General features: G+C 40.3%; 1 protein-coding gene across 5 annotated transcripts in view; it reads right to left on the reverse strand.

The window, feature by feature from the left end:
- Positions 1-13,490, reverse strand: part of LOC121923169 (protein SSUH2 homolog) — a 35,435-nt gene that overhangs the window by 3,620 nt on the left and 18,325 nt on the right. For 4 of the 5 annotated variants that reach the window (XM_042453331.1, XM_042453329.1, XM_042453332.1 and 1 more), the window contains 6 exons: positions 9,642-9,766; positions 7,764-7,841; positions 4,239-4,273; positions 3,403-3,498; positions 2,201-2,306; positions 93-194 (listed from right to left, as the gene is read on the reverse strand). In XM_042453331.1, the coding sequence (XP_042309265.1) occupies positions 93-194; positions 2,201-2,306; positions 3,403-3,498; positions 4,239-4,273; positions 7,764-7,841; positions 9,642-9,766 (542 nt within the window). The remainder of the gene's footprint in view (positions 1-92; positions 195-2,200; positions 2,307-3,402; positions 3,499-4,238; positions 4,274-7,763; positions 7,842-9,641; positions 9,767-13,490) is intronic. The other variant, XM_042453327.1, reaches the window with a different exon arrangement.

Raw genomic sequence — 13,490 nt, forward strand, 5'->3', positions numbered from 1 at the left:
ACTCACTTGAACTTAGAACGCCAAACCAAAAACGGGGAGGAACGTCACTGAAAATTAATGGGATGCAGAGATGTAGTCTTTGCTGTACTCACTTGCCCTGGTATAGGAGCTATAAATTCATCCTGATGTTGTTGAACAGCTCTCTGAGAGACATTCTTTATGGTATTTTCCGGGAAATCCACTACTGGAGATACCTAAGAAAATACCAGCATTGAGAGATTAAATACAAAACTGAATCCCAGACTAGTGAATGTGGGAGAGGAGTTTATAATTATGTATCTACACTATGCAAGCAGTAGCCATAGACCCAAACATATGTGTCAAATAGGGAGGAAGCAACTGATACTTAGGTCAAGTTAAGAAACAGGAGCATTATCATTTGGCTCTTGAAAAATGAAAAACTATCAAGTGGAAAAGTAAAGACATTGTAGCAACTTGCAAAACAAAGTTCTGTAGAAAGTTTAGTAAATCTGATAATGTTAGAAAAATAGCTTGATAAGGTATCTATAGTAGCATAAATATTGAAAAATTCAGAAAACTTAGGGGGGGAAGTGATTTTTTTTAAAGGGATGAATTACCAAATTCTATAAACATACTGGATTTTTGTAGGACAGTATCTAATAATCTTCAATGGCTTGATATTCAGTTAGTGAAAGGGCACAGTCAGAAAGAAAGGAAGGAACACCTCAGAAACATGAAAAATATTATTATTATTATTACCATCATGTGGCTAAAACATGAAATGAAAGGATGTCATATTGAGGAGAGAGCAAGCTTGTTTTCTGCTGCTCCAGAGAACAGGACCCGGAACAATGGATGTAAGCTACTGGAAAAGAGGTTCCACCTCAACATTAGGAGGAACTTCATGACAGTAAGGGCTGTTCGACAGTGGAACACACTCTCTTGGAGTGTAGTGGAGTTTCCCTCTTTGGAGGTCTTTAAACAAAGGCTGGATGGTCATCTGTCAGGTATGCTTTGATTGAGAGTTCCTACATGGCAGGGGGTTGGACTGGATGGCCCTTGTGGTCTCTTCCAACTGTATGATTCTATGATTCTGTGATTCTATGAAACAGAGAATGCTATAAAAAAATTTACAGGCACAGATAGGGTTGCAAGGCTAGGAGATATAGGGGCAGTCCATAGTGATATTAGAGAAGGAAAAGGTGGGGGAGCAGGCCAGCTGGACCCCCTAGAGCAGGGGTAGGCAATCTTTTTGAGCCGGGGGCCGGGTTGCTGTCCCTCAGACAACTGGGGGCCGAAGCCAAAAAATAAATAATTAATTTTTTTTTAAAAAAATTAAATATATAAATAAACCAGGACAAATGTAGGACAAAATTTTCAAATGGAAGACACTTTTTTTTTAAAAAAAATGGAGGACACACGAAAAAAAATGCTGATTTTTAAATAAATGTTAATATAAATGCATGTTTCTGAGACTTCTATAGACAATTGCCCCCCAAAGGCCCCGGCGGTAATTGGCTGGGGCCAGTCCGAAGGCCTCGCTGGGCTGCATCCGGCCCGTGGGCCGCAGGTTGCCTACTCCTGCCCTAGAGAGTCTACCACAGACATTCCAAAGCAATTTGCAACAAAGAGAACAAGGAATGAGTGCAAGTGTGTACACACTTTTCAAGACATTTATCTCACTCTGAGATTCCTTCCTTTTGGACCGAGAATTGGAAAAGAGAGCCCAGGTCCTGAGAACTGGAAACCCTTAGCCCAGAACTACTTGTCAAAGAGTGGTGCCATTACCTACTGAGTGACAGCCATTACCAACTGAGTGATAGCCCTCAAGTGTGGCTGATGGAAGTGTCTACTTGCTTTTGATTATTCATTACTGCTGCTATCTACCTACTCCATATCATTATGATCATTGCTGGTGCTTGTCATCATCACATACTGTACTCAATATTTTAAAAATTCAGGACAATTGAGCAAAACAATTGTGAGGATTTCCTTATCTGAATGGAAAAAAAGGGGGGGAGGGAACCAGGGAAGGAAAATGGAGGGGTTGTGGGGGCTTTGAATAGAAGAAAACTGCCTACTCTGCCATGCAGGGCCAAAGAGGAAAACAGATGAAGATAATATTGTTCTGCCTTGAGAAGGATATTTCTGATATAAGAAAAATAAGTATTTTATCCATGTTCAAATTAGCTCAATTTCATTCACAGACCTCAGGATCTGTCATTTTTATTAGAATTACCATATGTTGCTCATCAAATAAAATATTTTGTCCATGAGATTTTTCAAAACACTTTATAGGAAACCCGAAGCCATGATCCATCACATATTCAAAAATATGATTCTTCCTATGAAGGAAAAAGATAGATATTGTATGTGCTATTTCTTATTTTCTCAGCAAACCAACATGACTGTCTCAAACCAGGCACAGCTATTCTAATTGTTCATTTCTAACAAAAATTTCTAGGTTAGTTGCATTTTCCTTATGCAATCCAGCCTCTCTCAGCCTCCAATGTGATTTCATGCTGCAGTTGCATGAAATATCTATTATCCTATAAAATTTGAACATATATCATTAAATCCCAAAACTGGCAATATGTACAGAATTATATTATTTCCTGCATTAAGCATATTTCTAGAGAAACCAGTGGGTGATATTGTCAAGCACATCAGTGTCTTATCTGAGTGGCACAAAGTCTTAATCATACCTCTTCAGAGATCAGAGACATAGCCCTGTTAGTATGGAATATCAGTAATCAAAGAGATCTTGTAGCACCTTTGAGACTAAGGGGCTGTACATTCCAGCCAGATTGGGGCCACGGCAACCTCATGCTGCAGCCTTGATCCTGCCTTTCAAGGGTATGAAAAGGAGCCACAAACAGTGCTTTTTGTGTGTGTCCTTGAAAGGGCGCCATAGCCATGTTGCCAAGACTATATGGTGCTCCTTCAGTGTTGCGTCGTATGGACACAGCCCTGGAGGAGCGCCATGATGCAGTGCACCATGTGGAGTGGTATGCAGCATCAGGGTGCCTTGGGGGCAGAGTCAGGCATGCATCAGGGAGCACTACACCCTGACTCTGCCCCCATGCCGGCCTTAATGGCCAGTGTAAACAGGGCATGTGAGCAAAAGAAGTTGAAGCATAACCTTTTGTAAACTTGGCCTATCTCCTCAGCATTTGAGGAAGTAGACCAAGTCTACAAAAACTTATACTAAAACATCTTTCACTCAATTAAGCTCAAAGGTGCTTTCCTTTGAATATCTTCAAAGATCAGCCGAGCAACTTCCCCTACCACCAGTAAAGGAAAAAAAATATGCAGTAATGCTGTAGATCAAATCTGAGCATATATACTAGCAACAAAACTATTATTATTATTTTCAGACTTTCAGGGGTGACCCTTTGTTTCCATACCACTTAGCTGAGCTGGGTTTTTGGTGTGACTTACCATTTTACTTTTAGCTGAAGGTAAGTCAGCAACTTTCCTTTTCCTGAGCACTTGGAGCATTTTCGCTTTCCTGAACCACCACAAAAAGAACATGACCTGGAAGATATGTGTGTGTGTGAGAGAGAGAGAGAGATGCTTGAAAGGCACAGGGGCATCAAGATTTGAAAATCTTTTTTGTGGAAGTAAATTGACTACTGAATGACAAAGGCAGAAGACATTTCCTCAAATTAAAATACTTAACCTGCTAAGTGTTAGTCTTTATCATTAATTAATAAGGAATGTAAAAGCACCAGAACTTTGAAGATAAATTTTTAGATAGTGTAAATATCTCTTCAAAGGGAAATGGACTTCATACATTTATGAAGCACATAATGGTAATTTGAGGCTGGACATTTATATACAGAAACAATATTAATAGAATTATTTTACAGATGAAAAAATAGCTGTGTGGTGAAGGATGCCACTGAGATCCAACTAGGTGATTGTGAGAAAAAATACAATCAAACTTATACATAGGTAGTACCTAAATCCCACAAAAACCCAGTGTGGTGTAGTGGAATGATGTTGGATTATAACTCCAGGATTTGAGTCAGGGTTTGAATCATCACTCAGCTATGGAAATCTACTGGATGACCCTTTTCCAGTCTTAGAGGAGGTCAGTGGGAACCCACCCCAAAATAAATCTTGCCAAGAAAACTCTATGATGGGGTCACCATCAGCTGGAGTTGACTAAAAGGACCATAATAAAAATCTCCTAACAAATTGCTTGTATTGTAAAAACAACTGGTCTTCAAAAAAAATTGTGTTAGATGAAAGGTGGAGTAAGGGGTACATACGTAAACATTTGATGATCTCCCGTGGTACTGGTTACCTGAGAAAAAGGTTAGATAGGAAATAAATCAGATAATGAAATACAATGGGCCATTGTTTTCCACTCGGTTTTAGTTCCAGGACCACCCGTGGATACCAAAATCCAAAGATGTTCAAGTCCCATTAAATACAATGGATAGTAAAATGGCCCAATAATGGTTTCCTTTATAATTTATAATTTTTTGAATAGGTTCAAGCTATGGATGCTAAAATCCATGGATAAAAAAATCTGTGGGTATGGAGGGCCAATTGTATACTTTAGTTCTGAACCCAGAACCAGCTAACTTAAATCTCTTTACAGATGGAAACAAGACATAGGGAACTTTTACTGGTAGCTAGAATGAAATAACACTCTCATTTCTATTAACATCTCATATGGGAAGCTTTGGAGGTTAGTTGATATCTGACCACATGTATTTCACAGTTAATCACTGAACATAACTAAGCTTTGGATAAAAAATAGAAAACACACTAAAGGCTTTGGAAAAATAACAATAAAGATTGGACTCATTAGAGTGGAAGGGAAAAGAAAGGTGATGATCGCACTACCCTTTCACATCTTTTCTTCCTGAGTTAGGTGCAGGATGTAAACCTTTAAATGTGGATTTTATCACACACCTCCATGCCTAGGCAGGAGGCATCTCTTACCCGATCACGGCATCCTGTAACCAGTCTGGACTTTTCCTGCACCTTGCAAAAACCGGGAAAATCCTGTTCTTTCAAAAGGTGAAGGAGAAGTCCAGAGTATGGGATGGCTCTTGCCTCAGCACAGAGGTGTGCAATAAAATCCATGTTTAAAAGTTTACATCCCATGCCTAGCTCGGGAGGAAAGGACAGGAAAGGGCAGTGCCATAATCTCCAAAGCAAGAAGGAGATGTAAGCATAGTCAGAATAAATGAGGTTAAACTAATGTTTAAGTATGCACTTGGTTTGAAAAGCAGAGGAAGATATTAGATGGGGTTTTGCCACAACACACTGCAGATATAATCCAGTTTTAGACTGCTTTAACTGCACTGGCCCAATACTAGGGAATTCTGGGAACTGTAGTTTTGTGAGACATTTAGTCTTCTCTGTCAGAGAGCTCTGATGCCACAATATATAGGGTGCCCTCACCTTATGTTGGGGATCCATTCCAGAATGCCCCATGTAAGGCAAATCTCATGTGTGCTCAAGCCCCATTCATTTGAGTGGGATGCACCCCTACGGAGTGCGATGTGACCAGCACCTGTCACACAAGTTTCCATATGGGAAGTATTAAAATGCCAATATATGCATCTTCTGGAAGGGCTCTTACACAGAACAAGTCTTAGAGAAAAAGAGGAAACTGGTACTTTTGAAAGTGATAAGACATCCCACCTCTCCAATCCCAAGCAGAAAACATGAACTAGAAAATTAGAACGTATAGAGACAGCTTGGCAAACTGTTGCTCATGGCTGCATATTCAAGATAGCAACGGCAGTAGGCAAACATGGCAAGTGATGAAGGGCCAGGGAGTGATGATGGAATGGCAACAAGAACATCAGCAAGGAGGAATAGGAGAAGCAGAATCACATGAGTAACCAGGAGATGGGAGACCAGGAGACAGAGGAATAGCAGGCGGACACAACAAGGAGAAGCAAGGTGGGCTGAGAAGAAGTGAATTGAAGAAGTAGTGGCAGGACCCTGTTAGTAGAAGTGGAACCATGCAGTTCTTTAGTCCTGGCATCCTGCTGTCTGTGGCAATCTCACCATCCTGCCTCAGGAGAAAGCTGCCCTCATGTGTGGACTGTAGCCCATTTCAGACCTATGAAGTGCTGCCTCAGTTGGCAGATTACTATATATGTTATTGGAAGGAAGGGTGCAATCACTGTAATGAGAGGGAACTGAAACACACACACAAACATTACAAACACTGATTATTGCCTTAATAGTGGTCTTTAATTAAAAGTTGGGGGATATTGAAGACATCCTAGCACAGTTGAGCTGTTTGTCTCATTTACTCAGAAGAAAAGGGGAATGGAACAAAGAAAGTTAAACTCAATTTTTTTCTAGTTAATATAAACAAATAAAATACTTAATCTGTATATCTGAAGCAAGCCATAGCTTTCTTTCCCCTGCAATTCCTGCTATTTGCTTTCACTTTATTCTCCATTTTATCCTATAAATCAGATAACAGTATGTTATGTGCAGAGCTTCTATCAGTAGTCTCACTGATAGGTAAGTTCTCACTACCAGTAAGAGAACAAACAAACAAAAATATAACCTGACTGGAAAAAACATGTGGACGTGTCATTAAACACCCTAGCATCACTATCTGCACTGCACCAGCAGTGTATATAGTTCTTCTCTTCTCATGCATCAACCTCAACTCATGGCAACCCTGTGAATGAAATGTCTCCAAGCCTCCCATCCTGTGCTGCTCTGCTCAAGTCCAGTAGGTTCAGGCCTGTGGTCTCCCTGAATGAATCTATCCATCTGGCATGTGGTCTTCCTCTCTTTCTACTTTCCTCCACCTTCCCCAGCATCATTATCTTTTCTAATGAGTCATGCCTTCTCGTGATATGGCTAAAGTATGACAGCCTCAACTTAGTCATCTTGGCCTCCAAGGGAGAGTTCAGGCTTGATTTTTTCTAGGACAAATGGTTTGTCTTTTAACCATCCACAGTATCCTCAGCACTTTTCTCCAGCACCACATCTCAAATGAATTAATTTCCTTCCTATCTGCTTTCTTTACTGTCCAGCTCTCACATCCGTACATGGTAATGGGGAATATAATGTATATCTTTACACTTTGGGATTTTGCCTAGTTCTTTCATAGCTGCCCTTCCCATTCCTAATCTTCTTCTGATTTCTTGACTTCAAGCTCCATTCTGATCAATGTTTGATCCAAAATATGGGAAACCATTAGCTATTTCAAGTTTTTGTGAAATAGTGACTGGTTCAAGACCATCCTGTACATTTTGTCACCAAGCAGGAAGCTGAACTTGGAACTCTCTGTACCAAGTCTAACATTCTTATACTAATCAGAGAAATGGCCATGCTAGTCTGGAATATCAGTCTGGAGTATCAATATCAGTATTTGAGACTAACTGAGTGAAAGACACTGCAGCATGAGCTTTCATATACTTGGTCTATTTCCACAGATGCATGGAGAGAACTGTTGCCCAGGAAATACCTTTATAATCAAACTATATGAATTCCTATAGAAATGCAAGACCAAGTCTATGGCTATTTATTATAGTCTGATTAGAAATGAGATATTTTCTGTGCAGAAGCAGCTTCATAAAACATTCATGTATGGATGTTGTGCAAAATAAATAATGTATTTTGAATGATCTGTGAAAAAATCATTTCATGATCTTTGTCATGGAGGGATGAAAATGGCTAAAATTGTTGTTTCCTTCAAGAAATAAATTAGTGAAGTGAAATTAGTGAAATTGCATTGGTGAAATTAAATCCATATCCAATGCAATTAGTGAAATTACATCCATACCTAATGTACCACTACTTACCGATCCAGTTCCATGACATCTGCTGCACCTAGTTTTACCCCGACCTCTGCAATGTCCACACTCCTTAAAAAGGAAATACTGCACTGAAACCAATTACTGTAATCTGCTTTTATATGGATTTCCAAGACAAGATATATGGAATTACCCCAGGTATGAAATTATGTCAGCCAGTTCTGGATGGAGACACACTTCCCCCTGAAAGACTCTGTCTGTAGCTTGGGGATGCTCCTTGACTCACCGCTTCACCTGACAGCTCAGGTGGATGTGACAGTCAAGAGCACTTGTTATCAGCTTCAGCTGATACGCCAGCTGCACCCCTTCCTGGAACCAGGAGACCTTGAAACAGTAGTAGATGCACTGGTCACCTCTCGATTGGACTTCTGTAATGCGCTCTACATGGGGCCACCCTTGTGCCAAGTTCAGAAACCTCAGTTTGTACAAAATATGGCAGCCAGGATAATTACAGGTTCTCATCGTAATGATCACATAATACCAGTTTTGAAACCCCTTCACTGGCTGCCAGTTAGTTTCCGGGCAAGGTACAAGGTGTTGGTGATTACCTTTAAAGCCCTACATAGCTTGGATCCAGAGTACTTAAGGGAACGCCTTCTTCTGTACTGTCCGTCCTGCACTTTAAGGTCCTCAGAGAAGAATCTACTTCTAGGCTAACTTCAGTCTCCCAGAGGACCTTCTCCATTGCTGCTCCAAAACTATGGAATAACCTGCCGAAGGAGATCCGCAGCATTTCTATTCTTACAGCCTTTAAGAAGGCTCATAAGACAGATCTCTTCTGGCAGGTCTTCTCTACCTAGTTCCTCTTCCCATTTACTGTGAGTTTCGTTGCTCTGTCCACCAATTCTTCTCTTAAATTAGTGAGAATAATTAAATTAAAATTAATAAAAATTATATTCTTGCCTCAAGAAGAAGAGCGCTCCCCCATCCCAACTGTCATCATCAGACCTGGGAGGGAGTGAAAAAGACAGGCCCAGTTCCATCAGGTCTAACTGTGAATTCTGTAACTCATGTCGCTCTTTTATTTTTTGTATTTTATTTATTTTTTTGTATTTTATTCTCTATATTTTTATTGCTGTAACCCGCCTGGATTCCTTGTGATTGGGCGGGCTATAAATCAGTTAAATAAAAGATGTATGACTCTTCACAACACCTAGGATAACACCACCACTATGCTTATGAATATAGAATGTATATTTATAAGGGGATATATAAGAGGATAGTTACAGCATTGTTTAATATAAAAGTGAATGACCTAAATTTGATTTAGAATATACCCACTGAATCAAAACAATCTATGCCAATGCTGTCTGAGCAAATTCTCATTAATCTAGTGTGTGCACTTCAGCTGAGATTAATAACCATAACTACCTCATACATTTCAATATAGATTTCTTTTATATTATTTTTTAAAAAACTTCTTGTTTTTCAAATTATTTCTTATCCATTAATGATTTAGCATGTGCGCCCTAGCTGAGATTAACAACCATAACTACTTGATATATTTCAATATTGATTTCCTTCCTTTTTTGTAAATAAAGTTTATTGTCTTTCACATGCTTTCCTGTCAATATGTCTGTATTTTGTCTCTCTTCTTTCTTTTTTCTTCTTTTTTGTAGTTCTAATTTTCAAGGGCTATGGGATGCCACTACTGAAGTCCCTTTTGTTGTTATTTTGTATGTGATGTTAAGAGAGAAAGGGAGGAACCACTCCTTAAAACCATGGAGCTACTGACCCTGTTAAGATACTAACTTCCTATTCTTAAAGTTAATCCAAATTTCCTCTTTCGAAACATCGCTATTTTTCACCTACACAGATCACCACATTGCCGCCTCCCCCTGCACACGCACAATGTTTGTACATTACCTCTACTGATGATGTACAAGGCACCTTGACTTTTGTCTTCTGGTCTTTAAACATGGGGGAAACCTCAACTGGGACATCCCAAGGGAAAGGAGCTTCGGTGCACAGATTGGGGTTGACAGGTTGACCTGAGAGTAAGGAAAAACAGCTTGAGTTTTCTGATACCTTATACACATTCTGTATTCATTAGCAATCACCACATTCAAAAATAAAGCACATTGTTTTTATAATCTTAGTAAAGATATAAAGAATACTTGTGATTTTTTTCTGCAAAAGGATAAGAAAAAGAAGATTTAAAATAGCCTAGTGTTGGAAGATTTTTCACATTTTAGGAATTTGGGGGGAGGGGAGAGATAATTTGCACTATTTAAATACTTCACAGGCTGCCAGAAAAAGGAGGGTACAGGGTTGATCTCTGCTGTGTCAGAAGGTAGGACTAGGTCAGTATAAGAAGGTGGGACTAATGGTTTAAAATTACAAGAGGGCAAATTTTGATTGAACATTAGAAGGAACTTTTTGACAGTGAGAGCAATGAAATAAATTACTTAGAGAAATGGTGGGGTCTCCTCTGAATGTCTTCAAAAAGAATTTGGACAGCTACCTTCTGAGGATGCTTTAGCTCAAGATCCTTCTGTAAGTAAAGGCTTGGACCTGATGCCCATAGGGCCCCTTCCAAGTCTATGTTTCCATTATTTTACAATTTTATATCAGTATCTAGAAAGCTACAAGCAAACATAGCTTAGAAACAGGTGTGTTTGTGTGTTGATTTATACTCTTTCAGTATAAAGGTAAAAAAGTAAAAATTATCCAGAGGCTATAATAACAGCAGTATATATTAATTATCCAGTCTCCATCCCCTTCCTTCCTCACCAAACACATACATGCACATCCCCAAACAGGGAAATACTATTAAATTTGTATTGGTCACTAGGAATTTTAAATATAGGCATAACTCTGTTAGCAAAGCCTCTGACCAAGAAACTACTTTTTAACAAGTCATCACCCAACCTCTCCTTCCTTCTCATCCACTATCTAAGTGGAGTTCTTTTTTTTTTTAAGGTAAAGTAGGTTAAAGCATAAATCTACAAAGAGAATGCTTCTTTCACGGCCAGCATCCATAGTTTTTTAATGCGCTTTTTTTTTTGGGAGGGGGGCTATGAGACCATGTTCTAGAAGAGTTTTTTCTTGATGTTTCACCAGCAGCTGTGGCTGGCATCTTCAGAGAATATTGGCATGGAAGAGAGTGGGATATATATATACACTGTTGGTTGAGAGGAAGAGATTTACTTGTTAATCTGTGTATTGTTCTGTTGTTGAACCTCAGGGTGTCTATTTAATTAATGATCCATTATCTGCTAGGAATCTCCTTCACCCAGGATGGTTTTCATTTCCCCTTGCTGAGTCTTGATTTTGGTGTGTTTCAGGACTGGTAGCCAAACTTTGTTCACTTTAAGGGTTTTTACTTTCCTGTTGAAGTTATCCAGGTGTTTGTAGGATTTCAGTGGCTTCCCTGTGCATTCTGACCTGATAGTTGTTGGCATGGTCCAGAATTTCAGTGTTTTCAAATAGCATTTTATGCCCAGCATGGTTTAGAACGTGTTCTGCTACTGGTAATTTTTCTGGCTGACCCAGTCTACAGTGTCTCTCGTGTTCCTTGATTTGTGTTTGGATACTGCATTTGGTGGTCCCTAGGTAGACTTGTCCGCAGGTGCATGGTATGCAGTAAACTCCTGCAGCCATGAGAGGATCCTTAGCTGAGCACAGCATTTCTTGGATTTTCTTGGTCAGTTTGAAGACCATTTGGAGGTTGTGTTTCCTCATCAGTTTCCCTATTTTGTTTGTTAAGGAAACTGGTGAGGAATCACAACCTCCCAATTCCATGGTTCCATGACAGCATTTGCTGAAGATGCCAGCCACAGCTGCTGGCGAAACGTCAGGAAAAAAACTCAGTACATGGAAAAGGAACCTAGGAGTCTGGTTCCTATACCACAAAAAATAAGAGCAGGATAACACGGCTCATCACACCTGTCATTCAAAGCTAACAGTAAGAACATGTGAAATGAAACAACCAGATCATGTAAGCTTTGCATAAGTAAAGAAAACATAGGCAGGTTATAGACCGCCGCTTTGAGGCGGTCTGCCGCCGCTGCCATTTGCTCCGTAAGGGAGCCGTTGCAGTCACACCACGCGGCTCCTTTGCGGAGCAAAAAAGAAGCTCCAAAATGGAGCTTCTTTCTGCGGCGCCCTAATGATGTCGCGAGGCGCCGCTGGCGCACTCGCGACGTCATTAGCGCCACAACACGTCTGGACGCTATGCGTCTGATACGTAAACATGGCGGCCCCCATGTGGAAGGGGCGTCACCATATTGTACATATGGAATATGTACTAGGGTTAGGGGGGTGCGGAAGCACCGCCCCTTCCTAACCCTAATACGTATTCCATACGTATTTTTTGGCGGTTTGTAACCCGCCATATTGAACATTACAAAACAAGCTAGTAAAATATGGGCTAGACAATGCAACGGTTAGGTGGATTTGTAATTGGTTGACTGGCCGAACCCAAAAGGTGCTCAGCAATGACTCCTCTTTATCTTGGAGAGAAGTGACCAGTGGGGTGCCACAGGGATCTGTCCTGGATGACTTGGACAAAGGAATAGAGGGCATGCTTATCAAATTTGCAGATAACACCAAATTAGGAGGAGCAGCTAATACCCAATAGAGGATTAAAATTCCAAACAACCTTAATAGGCACCCTCGTGGCACAGTGGTAAAATAACTGCCCTGTAGCCATTCACTCACAAACTACAAGGTTGTGAGTTCAATACTAGACAGGGACTCTGGGTCAACTCAGCCTGGCATCCTTCCATAGGTCGCTAAAATGAGTACTCAGCTTCTTGGGGGCAATTAGCTTACATTTTGTAAACTGCTTAGTACATCGGTAAGTGGTATAGAAATGTAGTTGCTATTGCTGATAGATTAGAAAGTTGGACCAAAGCAGACAAAATGAACTTCAACAGGGAGAAATGTAAGGTACTGCACATAGGCAAAAAACAAACATGAACTACACAGCTATAGGATGGGGGACACCTGGCTTGACAATAGTACACAGGCCACAAGTTGAACATGATTCAATAGTTTGATGTGACAGCTAAAAAGGGCAATGCTATTTTAGGCTGCATCGATAGAAGTATAGTGTCTAGACTGAGGGAAGTAATTGTGCCACTCTATTCTGCTTTGGTCAGGCCCCATCTGGAATACTGTGTCATGTTCTGGGCACCACAGTTCAAAAAGGATGTTGACAAACTGGGGCGTGTCCAAAGGAGGGTGACTAAAATGGTGAAAGGTCTGGAAACCATGCCCTATGAGGAATGACTTTGGGAGCTGGGTATGTTTAGCCTGCAGAAGGGATGATTAAGAGGTGATATGATAGCCCTGTTTAAATATTTGAAGGGATGTCATATTGAAAAGGGAGCAAGCTTGTTTTCTGCCGCTTCAAAGAATAGGAGACGAAACAATGGATGCAAGCTACAGGAAAAGAGGTTCTACCTCAACATTAGCATGAATATTCTGACAGTAAGAGCTGTTCAACAGTGGAACACATTATGTCGGAGTGTGGTGGAGTCTCCTTCTTTGGAGGCTGGATGGCCATATGTTAGGAATGTTTCGATTGTGAGTTCCTGCATGGCTGGGTTTGGACTGGATGGCCCTTGTGGTCTCTTCAAACTCTATGATTCTATGAACCTTGTAGAGATGACATGAAAGCTTCTTTCAAAAATCCAAGGATAACCTTTTCCTTTTGCCAGCTCCCACTTCCCCCATGATATTCATTTTGGTGATCAGACATATAAAGCC

Source organism: Sceloporus undulatus, chromosome 2 (genome assembly GCF_019175285.1).
Source record: "Sceloporus undulatus isolate JIND9_A2432 ecotype Alabama chromosome 2, SceUnd_v1.1, whole genome shotgun sequence".
NCBI lineage: Eukaryota > Metazoa > Chordata > Lepidosauria > Squamata > Phrynosomatidae > Sceloporus > Sceloporus undulatus.